The sequence below is a fragment of the Haplochromis burtoni genome, unplaced genomic scaffold (genome assembly GCF_018398535.1).
Source record: "Haplochromis burtoni strain Fernald_Lab_line unplaced genomic scaffold, NCSU_Asbu1 Contig_496, whole genome shotgun sequence".
Lineage (NCBI taxonomy): Eukaryota > Metazoa > Chordata > Actinopteri > Cichliformes > Cichlidae > Haplochromis > Haplochromis burtoni.
Genome location: NW_024582857.1, coordinates 358835 through 375680, shown reverse-complemented (window position 1 = coordinate 375680; position 16846 = coordinate 358835). Strand labels below are relative to the sequence as shown.

The 16846-nt window shown below is 40.6% G+C and overlaps 1 protein-coding gene across 1 annotated transcript in view; it reads left to right on the top strand.

Annotated features, from left to right (window-relative positions):
• Nucleotides 1-3770: 3770 nt before the first annotated feature.
• The window catches only part of hdac11 (histone deacetylase 11), a 49109-nt gene continuing 36033 nt past the window's right edge, over nt 3771-16846 (top strand). Inside the window, exons 1-6 of the mRNA XM_005947170.3 lie at nt 3771-4021; nt 4493-4552; nt 4660-4808; nt 9902-10002; nt 12987-13103; nt 16127-16169. Coding sequence (XP_005947232.1) covers nt 4518-4552; nt 4660-4808; nt 9902-10002; nt 12987-13103; nt 16127-16169 — 445 coding nt within the window. The 5' untranslated portion in view covers nt 3771-4021; nt 4493-4517. The remainder of the gene's footprint in view (nt 4022-4492; nt 4553-4659; nt 4809-9901; nt 10003-12986; nt 13104-16126; nt 16170-16846) is intronic.

Sequence of the window (16846 nt, the reverse complement as noted above, 5' to 3'; positions counted from 1 at the left end):
TGTACCTCTGGTGCAAATTACTGACCTCTGTCATCATTTTAGGTGGGGGAACTTGCACAATCGGTGGCTGACTAAATACTTTTTTGCCCCACTGTATTTCTGGGTTTAACCAGTGACTCTGTATGCAAACAGCAGGCTCTTGTAATAACACTCTGAACAGCTCCTACTCCACCATCACACATCAACAACTACAAAAAAAACATGCACTTAATTCCTTCTTTGCAATAATGTGATGAATATTTCTCATTTTCTGGGACAGTCTGAAGAGATATCTTTTCTGCTTAAAACAGTTTCAATGTTTGTTCACATTTTGCCATCAGGTTCGACATAGAAGATAAAATCTCTGTTCTAGCCATGTTTGCAGAGAGATAACTGAAACATGTCTCTAGAGATTGTGTATAAACGTCACTATATCCACTAAAGGGAATAAACATGAACTAAAAATACACCACAGGCCACAATAAGGTAATTGTACTCGAGTATCACAAGCATGTGTGACTGAACGTTTTCAGACTGCTGACCCAGAAGAGGGACCGCAGCTCTCCTTGCATCAGAAGCAAAAAATCTCTATCTCTAAATCTCTGTATTGGTTCACAGGTATTCACATACAATTTGACCCATTCCTGATTTCTTAGGTTTTTGCACATTTGTCACACGTTTCACATCATCAAAGACGTTTTAATATCAGATGGAGGTGAATTTTTAAATGTTTTTTTTAAAAGTTTATAAATGACGATTTCATGTATTAAGGGGGGACAGCGATCCAGAACTACCTTTTTCACTACCTATGTGAAAAAGTAAAATCATGAATTAACTGCGATCAGCCACATTTTTTGGAAAGCTGATTTCAACTGTACTACATTCAGACCTGATTACTGGCAGAGCTGCTGAATTAGAAATCACTAAAATAAAAGATGTCTGACAAACTGAAGTAGGCTGAAAGATCTCATAAAGCAACACACTGTGTCTCAATCTAATGAAGCTAAAGAACAGAACAGAAACAAAGCCACTGACATTCATCAAACTGGAAAGGGTTACAAAGCTATTTCTAAGGCTTTGACACTGCAGTGAACCACAGTGAGAGTTAGCATTGACAACTCATCCACGTGTTAACAAAACAACCCAGAACAACATGTGAAGAACTGCCGGCTCAGTGTTTATGATTCAACAACAAGAAAGAGAGTTTGCAAAACTTGTATTCATGCGAGAGTTCCCACGCGAAAACTACCACTGACCAAAACATTCCGTGAGCCAAAAGCTGAGCTTTCCTAAAGGTTTGAATCCCGTTACATGCGGCATCAAACTAAAAACATCATTTCATAAAAAGAACATCATACCAGCAATCAGTCATGGTAGTGTTAGTGTGATGGTCTGGGTCTGCTTAGCTGCTTCAGGACCTGAACGACTTGCTGTAAATGATGGAACCATGAACTCTGCCCCACACCAGAAAATCCTGAAGGAGAATGCTCATCAGTTCATCAATTCAGGCCCTGAAGCACAAACTCACTTGAGTTACGCAGCAGGACAAAGATATGAAACACAGCAGCAAGTTCAGCTATGGATGGGTCACAAACAAAACACATGAAACTACATGAAGGTTTTGGAGTGACCTAATCAAAGTGAAGATGTGAAAGAGTCACTGCAACAGCTTGTCTGCAGTTCTTGTGCACAACCAGCAATTAAGTTTAAGAGCAATTACTTTTTCACAAAGGCCAGGTGGGCTTGGATTGCTTTGTAAATGATCATTGGATTTGCATTATGAAATGCAAACGTGACAAATATGCAACAAACAAGACATCAGGAAGAGGCCAAATACTTTTTGATTGCACTGCCTCTTCAGCTGCCAAATGGCAGAATCACAGTTCACTGCAACTGCAGGCAACACTGCCAGCCACCGCCTCCATTGCAGTGGTGAAAACTGTGAGTATGTGAACTCATGATTGCTCTGTGGCAACACTGACATACCAGCAACATTTCAGGGGAATTATTACGAGGAACTGCACATTATCACACACACTGAGCTCAGATAAGATAAAAAATGTCATTGATCCCTATGGTTGCAATGCACACCCCGTGGTGCGGTTGTGAAATGAAAGGATTTGGTTTTTCTTCTTCCCGTGTTGCACAGTTTGACGAGGTAAAACTTTGTAAATGCCGCTGGGAAAGATACTCATTAGAGTGGCCTGTGAAAGTACAATAATTGTGGATGGCAAAAGAAATTAGTATAAAGGTTAGTTAATTAGGAAGCTGGCTGTTGCAGAATATGCTCTATGACTTAATGCATATTAGTCACCTACATGCAAATATGTCCTGCACTGTTCATAGCTGGAAGGCATGTGTGAAAAGGGCTCTGTGTATACATCATTCAACATACAAAGAAAATTAACTGGATCAAATGAGCTTGATACACCTAATACCTGAATTGAATCCTATGCTGCTTCTCTTCTATTATATGTGTACTTTTCTTCCTAGCAAAACTTAAAATAGCTCCAGTTCATTGAAGATTCAAATTCAAATTCATTCTGTGGCACACAGCCTAAAAAATATGAATAAAAAAAAATCAGTAGCCCTGTTGTGTAGAATCAAAGTCTCTGTTATCTTCTAGTCATAAAGCCACTGTGCCTGGCATTCACTACACTCATCATCATGCTGTCTCATCAATGCTCCAGTGGTTAAACCCTTTATATAACGATGCAGTATTGTCTCAAAAGGTTGGATGGACTTGTATTATACAGTGATGATGAAATAGGAGCCACCTGATTTATTTCTAAAGCTTTCCTGCCAAGGCTTTAAGAGTGCTTCACATCTCATCTCCATTTATATTATCAACAGGAACGTACAAGTCTTGGGAAAAAACACCAAGTGCACTATTCACTGCTGTTAGGATCAAACTGCTGTTAGAGGCCTACAGTTAGTATTTAGACTTGTTCTGCCTCAGTATGCTATTTGAAGAGTTTTCACATTCATTCGGGAATTTAACAAAAATATAAAGAACACTAATTCCAAAACAGATTACACAAGGGAGTTTGCATGTTCTCCCCGTGTTTGCGTGGGTTCTCTCCGGGTACTCCGGCTTCCTCCCACCGTCCAAAGACATGCAGCTTGTGGGGATAGGTTAATTGATTAATCCAAATTGTCACTAGGTGTGAATGTGCGAGTGAATGTGAGTGTGAATGGTTGTCTGTCCCTGTGTGTTAGCCCTGCGACAGACTGGCGACCTGTCCAGGGTGTACCCCGCCTTTCGCCCTATGACAGCTGGGATAGACTCCAGCGCCCCCCGCGACCCTGAAAAGGATAAGCGGAAGCGAATGGATGGATGGATTACACAATAGGGCAATAAAGTGTCCCTGCTCACTGTAGATCTCAGTGGACCTGCTAAAGGTTTTACATCTTTCTTTGATACTTTTTTAAATTTTTCAACACATTATCCATGTTTATGTGATATTGTTGAGACATTGCAAAATATATCAAAATTAAATGAAACAAATAAAAAAACAAAACAACATAATTACAAAAATAAGCGCAGCAGGGAAACAAGTTTGTTTCCCTTTCATTGAGTTCAAAAACGGGCCTTTAAAGACGGACCTCAACCACAACACAAGGTTACCTTTCAAAATAAAAGCAAAACAAAATAATCCGCACTGAAAAATGCACAACAAAGTTTACGACGCCACTTTGTGAAAACGTTAAGTTGAGCTGACAATTAGGCAGATAATAGCCTACTCCGAGAAGCTCCCTCACATTACGAATACGTTTCTTCTTTAAATCTCCGCTAACAGCGTAACTGTACGTCAGTTACGCGGGTTTGGAGCTCGCGCGTGGTCGACGCACGTACGTGGAGCTGGAACAGAAATTAAGCGAACTGTCCAAGAAACACTGAAGAAAAACGTTTTCTTTCGTTTCGTTCACTCAATTCTGACAACAGCCCCGCTTAAACACCGTCATCAGGGACAGAGAGTCCCCGTCTCCTTACATCCAGCTGCTGTTTGGTGGCCTGCGTTATTCCACAGAACAGCAGCAGGTGAGTCACATCGGGTTGTTGCTAGTTTCTGTTCTCTGAAACGGTTCCAGGCTGCTATGCCATATACAGCGTCTCTGGTGCTGTTTTTGTCCTCCACGATGAAAACAAACAAACATAAAAATGATTCGTGTTTATCGTTGAAAACGGCCAGCACTCAAACAGGTTTGGCGGCTGTGTTTACGGCAGGAACATTTCCTTGTCCCGTTGCGTCTTTGTAATATGTATACAAATCACTGCGCATGCGCGAGACACGAGCTCTTTTTTTGACGAGCTAAAGCTTAGGTCCTCGTGTACCGTTTGTGTACTAATGACGACAGTTGGTTACAGTGTGACACAAAGACATTTTGAAGACATTTCAAGCTCTTAGTCTTCTTTTAAAATAGATAAATTGTGTCCTGAGACTTCCTGTGCATATTTACGGCAGTCACAAGTTTATGAAATTTTTTATCTCATTCCTTTTTTTTCAATTAGATGAAAGAAGCAATGCCTGAAAAACATGTCTCACAAAGAAGATAACGAGGAGAAGAGGCGGTAAGGAGTACAAACAAACAGCATGACACTTTCAATAGCCCTTATTAACGCACTGGGGAAATCACTGCATGTAAATGAAGTACACACTTTTGACTTTCCTCTTTCAGCTGCCACCGCACTGATTTGTATGCCAGCATCCCTCGAACATGTCTGCCTATTGTGTACCACCCAGACTACAACATCACTTTTATGGGCCTTGAAAAGCTTCATCCGTTTGATGCGGGAAAGTGGGGAAAAGTCATCCGCTTCTTGAAAGGTAAGCGAGTGAAGAACAGAGTGGCAGATGGGGAGGATATCTCCCTGAGCTGATGAACACTGAAGCACTCAGACTGAGGTCATAAAGGCGAAAAGAGCCGGAGAACAAAGCAGAAACAGTGGAAGAGGTAGTTGTAGTTGAAGAAGAGGGAGTAGGGGAGGCAGAGCAATAGAGCACAGATAATTAGAGAAAAGTCCCTGTGGGAGTTTGTGCAGGTATAGTGGATGAAGGCCAGTGTGGTTTTGGAGGCTGAGGGAAAACAGTTGCTGGATAACTGGCATGACTTCACACCGAGCTGTTGTCAGGCTTCACGGTGGATCATCTGTGCTGTTAAACGTGTCGCACGCAGCTTAATGAATTCACAAAACTTTCAGAAGTTAAGAGTGCAAATAAAGAGCTGAGCTTGTGCTGACAGAGGAAAACCTTGGTTTTTCTAAATTTAGCCATGCAGTAATTGGAAGAAAACTGGATGATATTGCAGAATTACTCAGCATATTTAGAGAGTGATACAAAGGAACTGGTTGTGCACTGGGTTTTTAATGAGCCCTCTGTGTTACGTCCAGAGTTGGAAGCCAATTTTGGACCACCGCGTTTCAGCAGTCTAAGGGAATAACATGTAAAATGGCCCACAATTGACCGGCTGGTGCTCATCAAAAATAACCTACGCTTCTTGATATAGTGACATTAATTTATAATGAAACTAAAAATTTAAACTCCATGCTTTTAAGCAGCTACTTTGGGACTGTTTCTGCCTGATTTTACAAACCTCTCTTTAATCCTTTATCACTTCTTATGCAAACACTACAGCTCCATGGCTTCATGGTTAACGGTTTAAATTTTAGCATTAAATAAAAAGCACAAGTTGCCTAAAATATTTATCTCTAAGAATTAAATGAATCCAAAAAACATTTTTGTGGTGCACTTTCTTTGAAGCTACAGTACTTGACAAGTATTGTACTTATCAGTTCAAAATTGATTCAGAGAGGTTAGCTGGCCTGTCTGTTCAGGTCTGTGTTTTCACCAATCGCAGCTATGAATTCATAGTCACACACACAACCATACACAGTATGACATGAGGTGAAATGCTTGTAGCTGTGCAATGCAATGCCCAACCATTAAATGACAGTGGTTTTACAGTACAATTTACAGGTTATACAAAATTTACAGATTTAACTTAGAAATTTACAGTAAAAAATGTGCAAATAGCAGAAAGAGATTATAAATTATAGGAAGTGTGCATGAAGAAAAACCAGTGTATGTGGAGATGTGATGTGTGTGGGAGAGTCCAGTCCTACACCTGGTTCAGGGCCCGAATAGCCTGGGGGAAGAAGCTCCTCCTCATTCTCTCTGTTTTGGCCTTAAGGGAGCGGAAGCGCTTCCCAGACCATGACAGGTCCTGAGTGATGTGGACACGCAGGTATCGGAAACTGTCCACTCTCTCCACTGGCGTGCCACTGATGATGAGGGGCTTGTAATTCCTTGCCTGCTTTGTAGTGAAGTCCACGATCAGCTCCTTAGTCTTGCTGACTTTAAGGAGGAGGTTATTCTCCTGGCACCAGGTCTCCAGGTTCCTAATGTCCTCTAGGTAGGACGTCTTGATGTTGTCGGAGATCAGTCCCACAACAACAGTGTTGTCAGCAAACTTGACAATGGAGGTACTGGACGGTAGTCACTGTGGCAAGCGGGCTGTTGTTTCTTTGGAACAGGGACAATAATGGACTGTTTGAAGCACGTGGGAACCACTGCTTGGGCCAGGGAGAGGTTGAAGATCTCCGTGAACACCGGTGCTAGTTGATCAGCGCAGGCTCTCAGGACCCGGCCAGGGATTGCATCTGGTCCTGCTGCCTTCCTGGTGTTCACCCTCCTGAAGGTGTTCCTCACGGCACGCTCTGTGATGATGAATGCATTGTCTTCACTGGTGCACTCCGAGCGCACGCAGCCGTTTGTTGTTTTAATTCCTGCGGCGTCGAAGCGAGCGTAAAACGTGTTCAGCTTATCAGCCAGCGAAGCGTCAGCATTCATCATTGAAGAAGATGGTCGTTTATAGGCCATTATTGTCCGCTGTCTGCCTTTCTGACCGCACTGTGCACGTTGTAAGACGCAGCCTTGTATAGGTCCATATTACTGGAGACGAGCCCTTCATTGTAGGCAGCGGTGCGTGATCTCAGAGCGTCGCGGATGTTTTTATCCACCCACGGCTTCTGGTTGGGAAACGTTTGGATGATAGGTCTTTCTGCTGTGTCGTCCGCTAGTTTCCCGATAAATCCCACAACCGCTTCCGTAAACATGCTGATGTCATCAGAACTGTTGAGTTTTCAACAGTTCTTTTTTTATTGCAATTATTGAAATAAAAATTGTGGCGAACAAACCATAGACCATGTGCTTTCTCATGTAATCTCTTAAAAGAATATACATGCATTTGTATGTATAAACAATGTATATAGTGCAACACTGAGGTTCTGGATGCAAAAGTCCCATTCATATTCTCCATAGAAATTTTGATTATGAGCCATAATCTAACCATATAATGTAAACTTAACATGAAAGATTGTGAAATGATGGTATGTGCTCCTGTAGAAAACACACATCTGTATTATTTCAACCTTGCTTTACCAAAAAAGCATTTTACTTGCAATACCAAGGAAAAAACCTACTCTGCCCATAATCCTGTATTGAAACGGCAATGCCTCTGCTTGGTGGATTTTACTGTTACCATGGAGATGTTTAAACCTATGAAGATCAGGTCAGTTAGTGAGAGCAAAATTTCAGAAATGGCGAGACTGGTGACTCCACTCAGGAATGAACGACTGCACCATACAATAATGTCCAATGTCCTCATACATGGGTCTCATTTGTCTAAGAAACAAAAATTAGGTAAAAAAAAAAAATCTGGTAAATCTTTGTTTTTATATATTCTTCAGGTCCAATCAACCCAAATAGCAAAGAAAAATTTAAAATGCATGCCATGAAAGAGTTCGGGTCTTAGGAGGTTAAGGCATTATGGGATAAGTAGTTCCTTCACTTTTAAAGATAATTATGCACACACTTTAACTGTTTACACATTTGCCTAACAAGCAAACATTCATGAGTCAATGAGCCCTTCTGAATAAAAGAGCAACCAACTACAGCATCTATGTACACGGTCCTGTACCTTCAACTTTTTCTTTTTTCAGTTTTTATTTTATTTTTTTGATCCACATCAAATCTTTTTTTGCTCATGATTCACCCTGTAGCTTGTAGGTTTGGTTCAAGGCTTAAAATTTTTATCTAACGACATTCTGAAATGTCACATGAATGGGGAATTCACTTCTGAAACCAGAGCCCTTAAAGTGGGTGGTCACCGTTGCCGTCTACAATTCAGCCCACGCGCCCTGTGTTTATCTCAGTAATGAACTGATAACCCAACAGCAGTTAAGATGATGCTGTTGAGTTGTAATTAACAAGTCAGTGAGAGGGCACCCTATCATGGTACCATACTGGAATTCACTGAGATACTGAGAACAACCTATTGCTTCACAAATGTTTGTAGAAGAAATCCACATGCCTACGTGCTTGATTTTATACAGATGTAGCTCAGGTGGTAGAGCGGGTCACCTACTAACTGGAAGGTTAGAGGTTTGATCCCAGTCTGCTCCAGTCTGTATTCCAACCCCATGTTGCCCCATTGCATTGGTGAATGCATCCATCTCCAATGGATTGTATGAATGCTAGTAGTAAGCACTTGGAAACAGCATAGAGTAAAAAATAAAATGGCTTGTAAAGTGCGTAGAGTGCTCAGAGTAGAAAAACACTATATAAGAACCAGTCCATTTACCATTTGCCATCTGGCTATGAAAGCGATTGGATGAATACCTGATTGAGTGAATATCTTCGGCAATATAATGTCATAAACATAGACTTACATTTGTTTATGTAACAGAACTGATAACTCACTGGAAAACAAGGGGGTTAAACCTAAGAAAGCTGTCTAAGGTGCTTCTAAGGCCACTTTTGTACCCCTGGCTGCAGCAATGGTGTTAAGAAACCAAGGATGTACTATCCACTTTCACACTGTCTGTCTTTAAGCAGTCATTGTTTCCGGGAAAATCCACCTGTTAGCTATACTGTTTGGGTTTGTAAAGCACCTTATAAATGAGGACTGTCAGGGGTGGCCCAAAGGGTCTGGGGGAAGATGCATATTTTTGAACTTTTAACTGTATATTTATAAGTTTTACTAACTACTTTTGTGTTTTAGCCACACAAAAGTAGTTAAAAAAATAAACAATTAAATTATAGAAAAGTTCCTGTTTTTCATTGTCTGCTATATAAATTTCAGTTTAAAAAAAAAAAAAAGAATTTTAAACAAGTAACTGATACTTGTTTTTATAAATATGGGGCAGTCTGGGCAATGAGCCACCAGAACCTTTTCTGTAATTTTACACATTTGTCATGTAGAAACACTGAGGTGGACTGTTGAAATTATGCTTTTTAAAAAATGTTATATTAATATATCCCTGGAGTTAAATGTGTAGTTAAATGTCTTTATACGGACAGAAAGGGGAGTTTCACTTGTCCAGCTCACTTTGATGTAAAGTGGGCTGGGCAAGTGAAACTCTCCTTTCTGTGGCCCTCATTGTAAAATGATATTCTGAACTCTAAATGCTCAGAAAATCTTTTTCATACCAAGGGTCTTAAAATTGTGGTCCTCAACATGGTCCTCTCATACTGCATTTTATTTTCAAGAGAACTGTTTCTGTTATACAGTCCACTCTCTTTAGAATAGAAACTCCTGTTGCTATAATGCAATAAGCACCACATACTGCAGCCTCATAATTCCTGTGCAGTTCAATGACAATCGGCTTTGAAAAACTAAATATTACAGCTTTCATAAATGTAGGATTTGTTACGTTCTTCTGTTTCTGCATGCAAATTAGTCTGGTTACTGATAAGAATTTCAATGAATGCTGACATCTTGGTTCAGATATTGTATTTTAGTAAAATACACTAAATACCAAACTAATTCCTACAAATTGAGGAGCACAAAAGTTGTAGAAGCTCCCCCTCTAACATCCAGCGTTGTGTAACTGTGCTCCCTCCCTCTGTATGTGTTGCAGAGGAGCAATTTATCAATGATGGGAACCTTGTGGAAGCTCGTGAAGCTGCTGAGGAGGATCTGCTGATCGTTCACACCAAACGCTACCTCAACAGATTAAAGGTAGCCTTGCTTGCTTTATCTTACCTATAGTGCAGCATCTATCACTTTGACTGGCATCATTTTTCTTCCATCTTTCCTGCCGTAACACATGAATTTAATCAAATTCATTTGACATGGAGTGTCACCTCACTGGAGAGGATGAAGTCTGAACCTGTATGCGAGGTCAAGACATAGTGACTATGATGTAATCGGGCTCACCTCAACTCATAGCTTGGATTCTGAGACGAATCTTCTGAACATGTTTTAAACTTTATACAAAACTGGAGTTACCTGCAGTGAGAGGTTGCAGACAGGGCTGGGTACACTTGTGTTCCTATGACTCGGTGCTGGTATGTTGGGTTTTTTCCCCTTGTTGTATGAGAGCGCAGCTCCCCTATAATCAGCGCCTGCTCCCCTACTGTGCTCCATGCTGACTGTCATCTGCGGCAGTTCAGACGGCTATTCTCAAGTGCACATGGCACCAGGATGCTCTAGGTTGTAGGTTGATGGATTTTGTAATCAAATTGTCAGATTTGCAGGTGAAGGTCGGAGCAGAGCTGTCAGCTGATCACCACCTGGTGATGAGTTGGATCAGGTGGAAGTGAAGGCGTTGGGAACATTGTGATGTTCCTGGGGTTTATGGGATTTGCCCAGAGTTCCTTAAGGCTCTGGATGCTGTAGCTCCGTCTTAGATGATGTACCTCTGCAACACGTGGAAGCTGGGGACAGTGCCTCTGAATTGGCAGACTTGGGTGACGATTCCCCTCTTCAAGACAGGGAATCAAAGGGTGTGCACAAACTTTAAGGGGGATCAGTCTCCCCTTTGAGATGGTTCAGGCGTCTTAGTAGGATGTCTCCTGGAGGTCTGGGTATAGTGTTTCAGGTGTGTCCTACTGGGAAGAGGGCCTGCTTGGATAAACTGTATAGATTACGTCTTTCAGCTGGCTTGGGGATGTCTAGCTTTCCACTGCATGAGAACTAGAGGAGGTTGCCCAGGAGATGGAGGTCTAGCCTCTACTTTGACTGCTGCCCCTATAATCTTTTCACCCTAACCTGCTGTACATTAGAGCAGGGCGATATGACCAAAAATATTTATCACGATATACATTTGAAAATGTGCGATAACGATATAACTGACGATATAATTGACACTAGACAAAATACTTTACAACTCCACAACTTTATTAGTGCAAAAAAAAATAAATCAATGTATTTTCACTTAAACAAGCATCTGTTTTTTATGTGCATTAAAGTTATGTAAAAATTTAAAGTGCAAATTCCTCGCTGACAGTTTAACCAAGTGGAAACTGGCCGACATATCCTCAGCATAACCATGTTTAATATCCACAAAACTTAAAAAGAGGTTATACACACACAATACGGTAATATTATGTTGAAGCACAGTACGTATCACTCTGCAAGGCGCCTGCCTACGATAGCCGTAATGCTCCGACAATCCATCAAGCGGTGTGGGTTCGTAGCTTAGCAAAGTCGTACTGAAACATTTGACAGATTTTCGAGCGCCGTGTACATAAAATCGTTTCGAGGTCAGTAAACAACCAGAATTCATACATAAGGCACACGGGATTATAAGGGGCTCTGTCGATTTTCAGAAAAATCAAAGGATTGATTTTAAGTGTGCCGTATTTTCCAAAAAACACGGTAATAACAACGACCCGCTAACATGCGCTACCAAAAACAGTGCTTTGTTGTGTGACGGGCGAAAGCTAAACCAGTTCCACACCACTGAAGCTGCAGCATTTTCACAAACCAATTCTGGTTCATCCGTTTCATTCAACGATCCGCTTTCACCCTTTTCATTCTCTGTCGCCGTCATGCTTTTTCCGCCAAAACGAAGGCACTGCGCATGCGCGTTTTACCCATATTCTGTCGTGATATTTCATTTTCTTACCGTTGCCCAACATTACACCGGTATTACCATGAACGGTATGCTATGACCCAGCCCTACTGCACATCTTTTCCAGCTCTGTCTCTCTGCCTAACTAATCAATGCAAGCCCTTTTCCCCTTCTTTGGCAACTCTTCTGTAACACCTATTGCCTGTCTTAACTCTTTCCTGAACTCTATGCAACATTCTTTCTTCAGCTTCCACCATTTAATCCTTGGCTTCACTTGCTTCTTCCCTGCCAATACCTTGCAGTCTGCTCTCTCTTTCACCTTCTGCATAAGATGTAGTCTCCTCCACTCTTATACATTACTCCTGTTTTATCCTTTTCACAAAATCAATCACTATTTTTCTATTATACTTTTTTTGTCTCTTTAACACCATACCTTCCCAGCACCTCCTCATTACTTCTATTCATGTCCACTGAAGTCTGCTCAATTCACAACTGTCACCCAACCAGGTGGGTGACAGTCTCTATCACTTCATCTTACATCAGAATTCTTCTTTCTCTTTCTCTCCAGTCAGTTATCAGCCACCAATCAGTCCTCATCTGATTAATCCTTAGTCCTCAGGGAATATCATGTCACGCATATTAACAACATGGCAAATCTCCTTTGAGCTTTTGTAATTTTAATTTATCATCTAGAGGGACTGATTAGTGTCTACATTTATTTACCTTTCCCTGAGCGGATTTGGGAATTTTAAGCTGTCTGTGGATGTCAGGAATGCTGACGTTTCATTGTAAAGCTCTTCTAGTAGAGTGCCTGCTACAGAGGAAGCAAAGCTGATAACAGTATTTCTGTCACATTCAGAGGCTTTGTATTTATTCTGTTTTCCCTCAGCTGCCCAAGTGAGGTGCAATAGCTTTATTCTTTACTGTTGTTTTTTCATGAGAATTCAAGCTTCAGCCTGAACCCCCTGGCAACATTATTCCGTTTTTCTCCACCTTTATATCCACATCCTTTTTCACCTTTCTTTTTTTGCTTTGCTTTCCGTGCTGTTCATTCAGTTGAGGGCAACTTAGTTTTGTTTGTCTTGTGACAGATGGCAAAGAAAAAAACATCTCTATACCGCTCTAATTATGTTCTGCTTCCATTTAGTGGTCTCTGGTGGTGGCAACCATCACAGAAATTCCACCTCTCCTGTTTCTGCCTAATTTCCTGGTGCAGCGGAAGGTGCTAAGGCCTTTGCGGACCCAGACAGGGGGAACAATAATGGTAGGTATCTGACACCCTCATTTCCTCTTCATGCTTGTGGCTGATAATGACATGTTATCTAGCCTCATTTGTCAGAAGTAGAAATGGAGATAATGTCCTGTAGTGTACCACCATCACATAATGATGAGATCCACTCTTGGCTCCGTTTACTTTTATCAACTAATACGAGTGCAGCAGAAACGTTACAGTTCACACCCACGGCACTCAGCATCCAGCCAGCACAATGAGGTTCTTACACAACAAGGCCTTGAATTTTCAATGACCTTAAGTTGAACTGAAGTTGCCCACCTTAGTAGATAATCTGCATATGGTTTTAGTGTGTGTTTTACAAAAAAACATCTAGATGCATGAAATAACTGTACAGTACTCAGCAGAAAATTCCAGGAGCAGGACAACGCTGCCACATTCCAGCACACAGATCACTATTCTGCAGTAAAGTGCAACGCTCTTTAAGTTTTTAGGTGTTTTTTCTTTTGGAAGGTTCTGGCCTGTTGCCGACCATATACTGCTTTATCTGGCATGGAAGACTGTGCTTACACAGGGCTATTTTTTATGTAGCTCCAGAATCTACATTTAGTACTAACTACAGAACCTGAGATGTTCACATTGTTTTATTACCTTTAGAAACTTTACATTACCTTCATGTTCAAGCTCTGTGACAATTTTGTATTAACAAAAGGGTTTCTTGAAAAGACTTGTGCAGACTTTGCTTTAAATTGATGCTTTCTGTAAAAGTTGTGAATTTAAAGGAAATAAAGGTTCTTGTTTTGTCTTGTGAGGGTGGAGACTTCCAAGGGAAAGCAGCCTAATAGAAAACCTGTGTTAAATATATATATTTCATATATAAAAGCTAATCTCTGTGGCGACAGTTTTAGGGGGAAGATGGGGTTTTCTTTGTTGAACATATCGTGTGTTTGCACTTTTAAATGGAAATACTCTTTCATGTGTTTTGGGGAATGGTTACTCAAATTGTTTTAAGTAGGATGAACAGTCTATGTGACTTTATTTGAAACATTTGTTGTGATTTACTTCTTTAAATCTGTAATGGTTATGTAGAAGGTTTCTTCTTTAAAATCCTGTTAGAGGTGTGTGTGTGTGTGTGTGTGTGTGTGTGTGTGTGTGTGTGTGTGTATGTGTGTGTGTGTGTGTGTGTCTGTGTGTGTGTGTGTGTGTGTGTGTGTGTGTGTGTGTGTGTGTGTGTGTGTGTGTGTGTGGGGCAAATTGGTTTGAAAACATTAATATTTACATCCAAGTTTATCTGGAACGCATTCTTTCTGTCTGACAGGCGCTTAAAAGCTAAAACTCATATTGACACATTATTTCTCTTGGATTTATATCTTAATATTTTTAGCTGATCTGATTGTTAAGAAAATATTAAATTGAAAGGTGGGAGTTCAGTGGAAATCATAAATCCTATAAATTGATAGATTTTTCTCAGGTAGTTTTTAGTGGCGCATAGGGAGAAACTGGAATCTGGGATCTGCGTTTTGGAGCGTTCTTATTGAAAACGGAGAAATAGAGAATAAGAAATAAATGGAGTACAAGAAGAAGACCTAAATGAACCTGAACTATATGCCCACTATAATGCAAACAACGCATATCATATGGTTTTCTCAGCATACGCTTGACAACAAATGTATTTTCTCTCAAAGACTGCATTCTGGGCCTGGTGGTCGATGGTGCACATGAGATTCGAGGGCTGTTGTAAAATATGCCTGATACGCTCTGAAACAGAGTTCTTGTTTTCCCCAGACAGAGTGGAGTGTTACCCACACACTCTGTTCATGGCCAGACTGTGTGCATACATGCAAATTTGTATTATTACTCATCCATCAGAGAACCATACTGGCATTTACACACAATCTCCCCAGGTCACATCTCCTCTCATCAGCTCTCACACATGCTGGTCTGTAGAAGAACATGGCAGAGCAGCCACTCTTGTCTTTTCCAAGAGAAAAATCGTGACCTACCACGGCCTTATCGTTGTTTAAAAAAAAAACAAAAAAAACGTCTGACTGACGACATACTTGAGAACATTTTGAGTTTGAAGATTGAAACTACTTTCCTAAGAATGCCCTTTATTTGTGAAGCGGCTTAGATAAATAAGCCTTTAGTATGTTTTTTACTAAAGGCTAAACCAGGAGTGCAACCAGGCCCAATTAATGTCTTCCTGAGGTGTAAGCAGGCACATCAGGAAGAAACTAATGAACTTGAAACGCTGCCCGTCTCACATTTCTTAAGAAAGCTGCTCTCAGGAGTAGATCTGGATCAGTGAGGCTCTGCAATGAAATCTCCAAAAGGAATTGTAAATATTCCTTTTACGTTGGTATTCTGCTGAATAATTCTTGGCTTCAGATATATTAACTTTTAAAGATTTTAGGTTTTTGGAGGGTAGTACTCTTTAGTCCCACTTTCTTTATTTCTTTTTGTTTGACTTTTATAATATCCTGCTGTACACCACAAGCTGGTCTGTGTGGCTTCGGGTTTTTGTTCCATGACACAGTGACAGGGCTCCCATGGACAAGTTGTTTGGAAACCTGTCACCTTTTAATTGCACGTCACTGTTGAAGTCTCAGCAGAGCAGAGCGCTTCGCATGGGACAAAGAAAAGGAAAGAAAAGAGCACGAGTCCACTTTATTTTTCCGGTTAACCCATTAACTTTGGCAGTAATTAAGTCTGTTGTTGTCCATATGCATATTTAGAAATAGTACATGTTTTACATAGTTAGAAGTCAGATTCACTAGTGGTACTTACTCGTTTTTAAATCCGTGCCATGCACAGAAAACCAGCATTAGAATGCATCACTTTGCACCTTTTATTTGTTGTTGTTTATCAGTCAACATGAATCAGTTCATGGTGACTGCAGGAGCCACTTGAAGATTCCTGTTGCATTCAGTAGTTTATTTTTTAAAAGGTCATTTTCCTTTCAGGGGATTTTCTGTCTCTGTCAACCAGAAAGGATCATTTATACATTTTTATGGTCACATAAAGGCAACTGAACTGAAATATTGTCTCTTTCACAGGCAGGAAAACTTGCTGTTGAGCGAGGATGGGCCATAAACGTAGGTGAGTTTGCAATATATGCACTGATCCATGCATCAGTAATACGTCTATCTGCAATCAGCTGATATATGTTTAGCTTTGATATGGGAAACGGTTTACCCCACACTCTTCACCTCCCTATAGAGCCTAGCTATGGAGGTTTCCATGAGATAGTGGTGTCACATGCCAGGTTTCCAGTGTCTTCAGCATGCAACAAAAGCCTTCATTTCCCACAGTGGTATTTGTATGCAGTCTTTGCATATAGCTTAAGTTAGGTGGTGAATTATTATTATTTTTTATTTATTTATTTATTTTAGTAAAAAAAGAAAACTAACAGCACCAGATGCTAGAATGGGAAAAACTAAACAAAACAAACAAAAAAATGTTTGTTTTTCTTTCCCCACTTAGCACAAATATGTTTTTGAATCATTTGCAAAGGGAATGCTCCGTGTTAACGAGATGCTATAAACTCTTCAACATCAGCGTCTGTTTTTGGTAGCTGTGAGTGAAACAGTGTTCAACGTAAAGTAGAACATGCTGATCAGTTTCCTTAGCTGCTTATCGCCTAGAGGAGGAGTGGCGCAAACACAACACTCGCCAGACATGGACTGTATTTTTTGCATCATAAGGCGCGTTAAGCAAAACAAAGCAGTCAGATAAATCAAACTTTATTAAACTCATTCTTCTTGCTTCCTCCACTT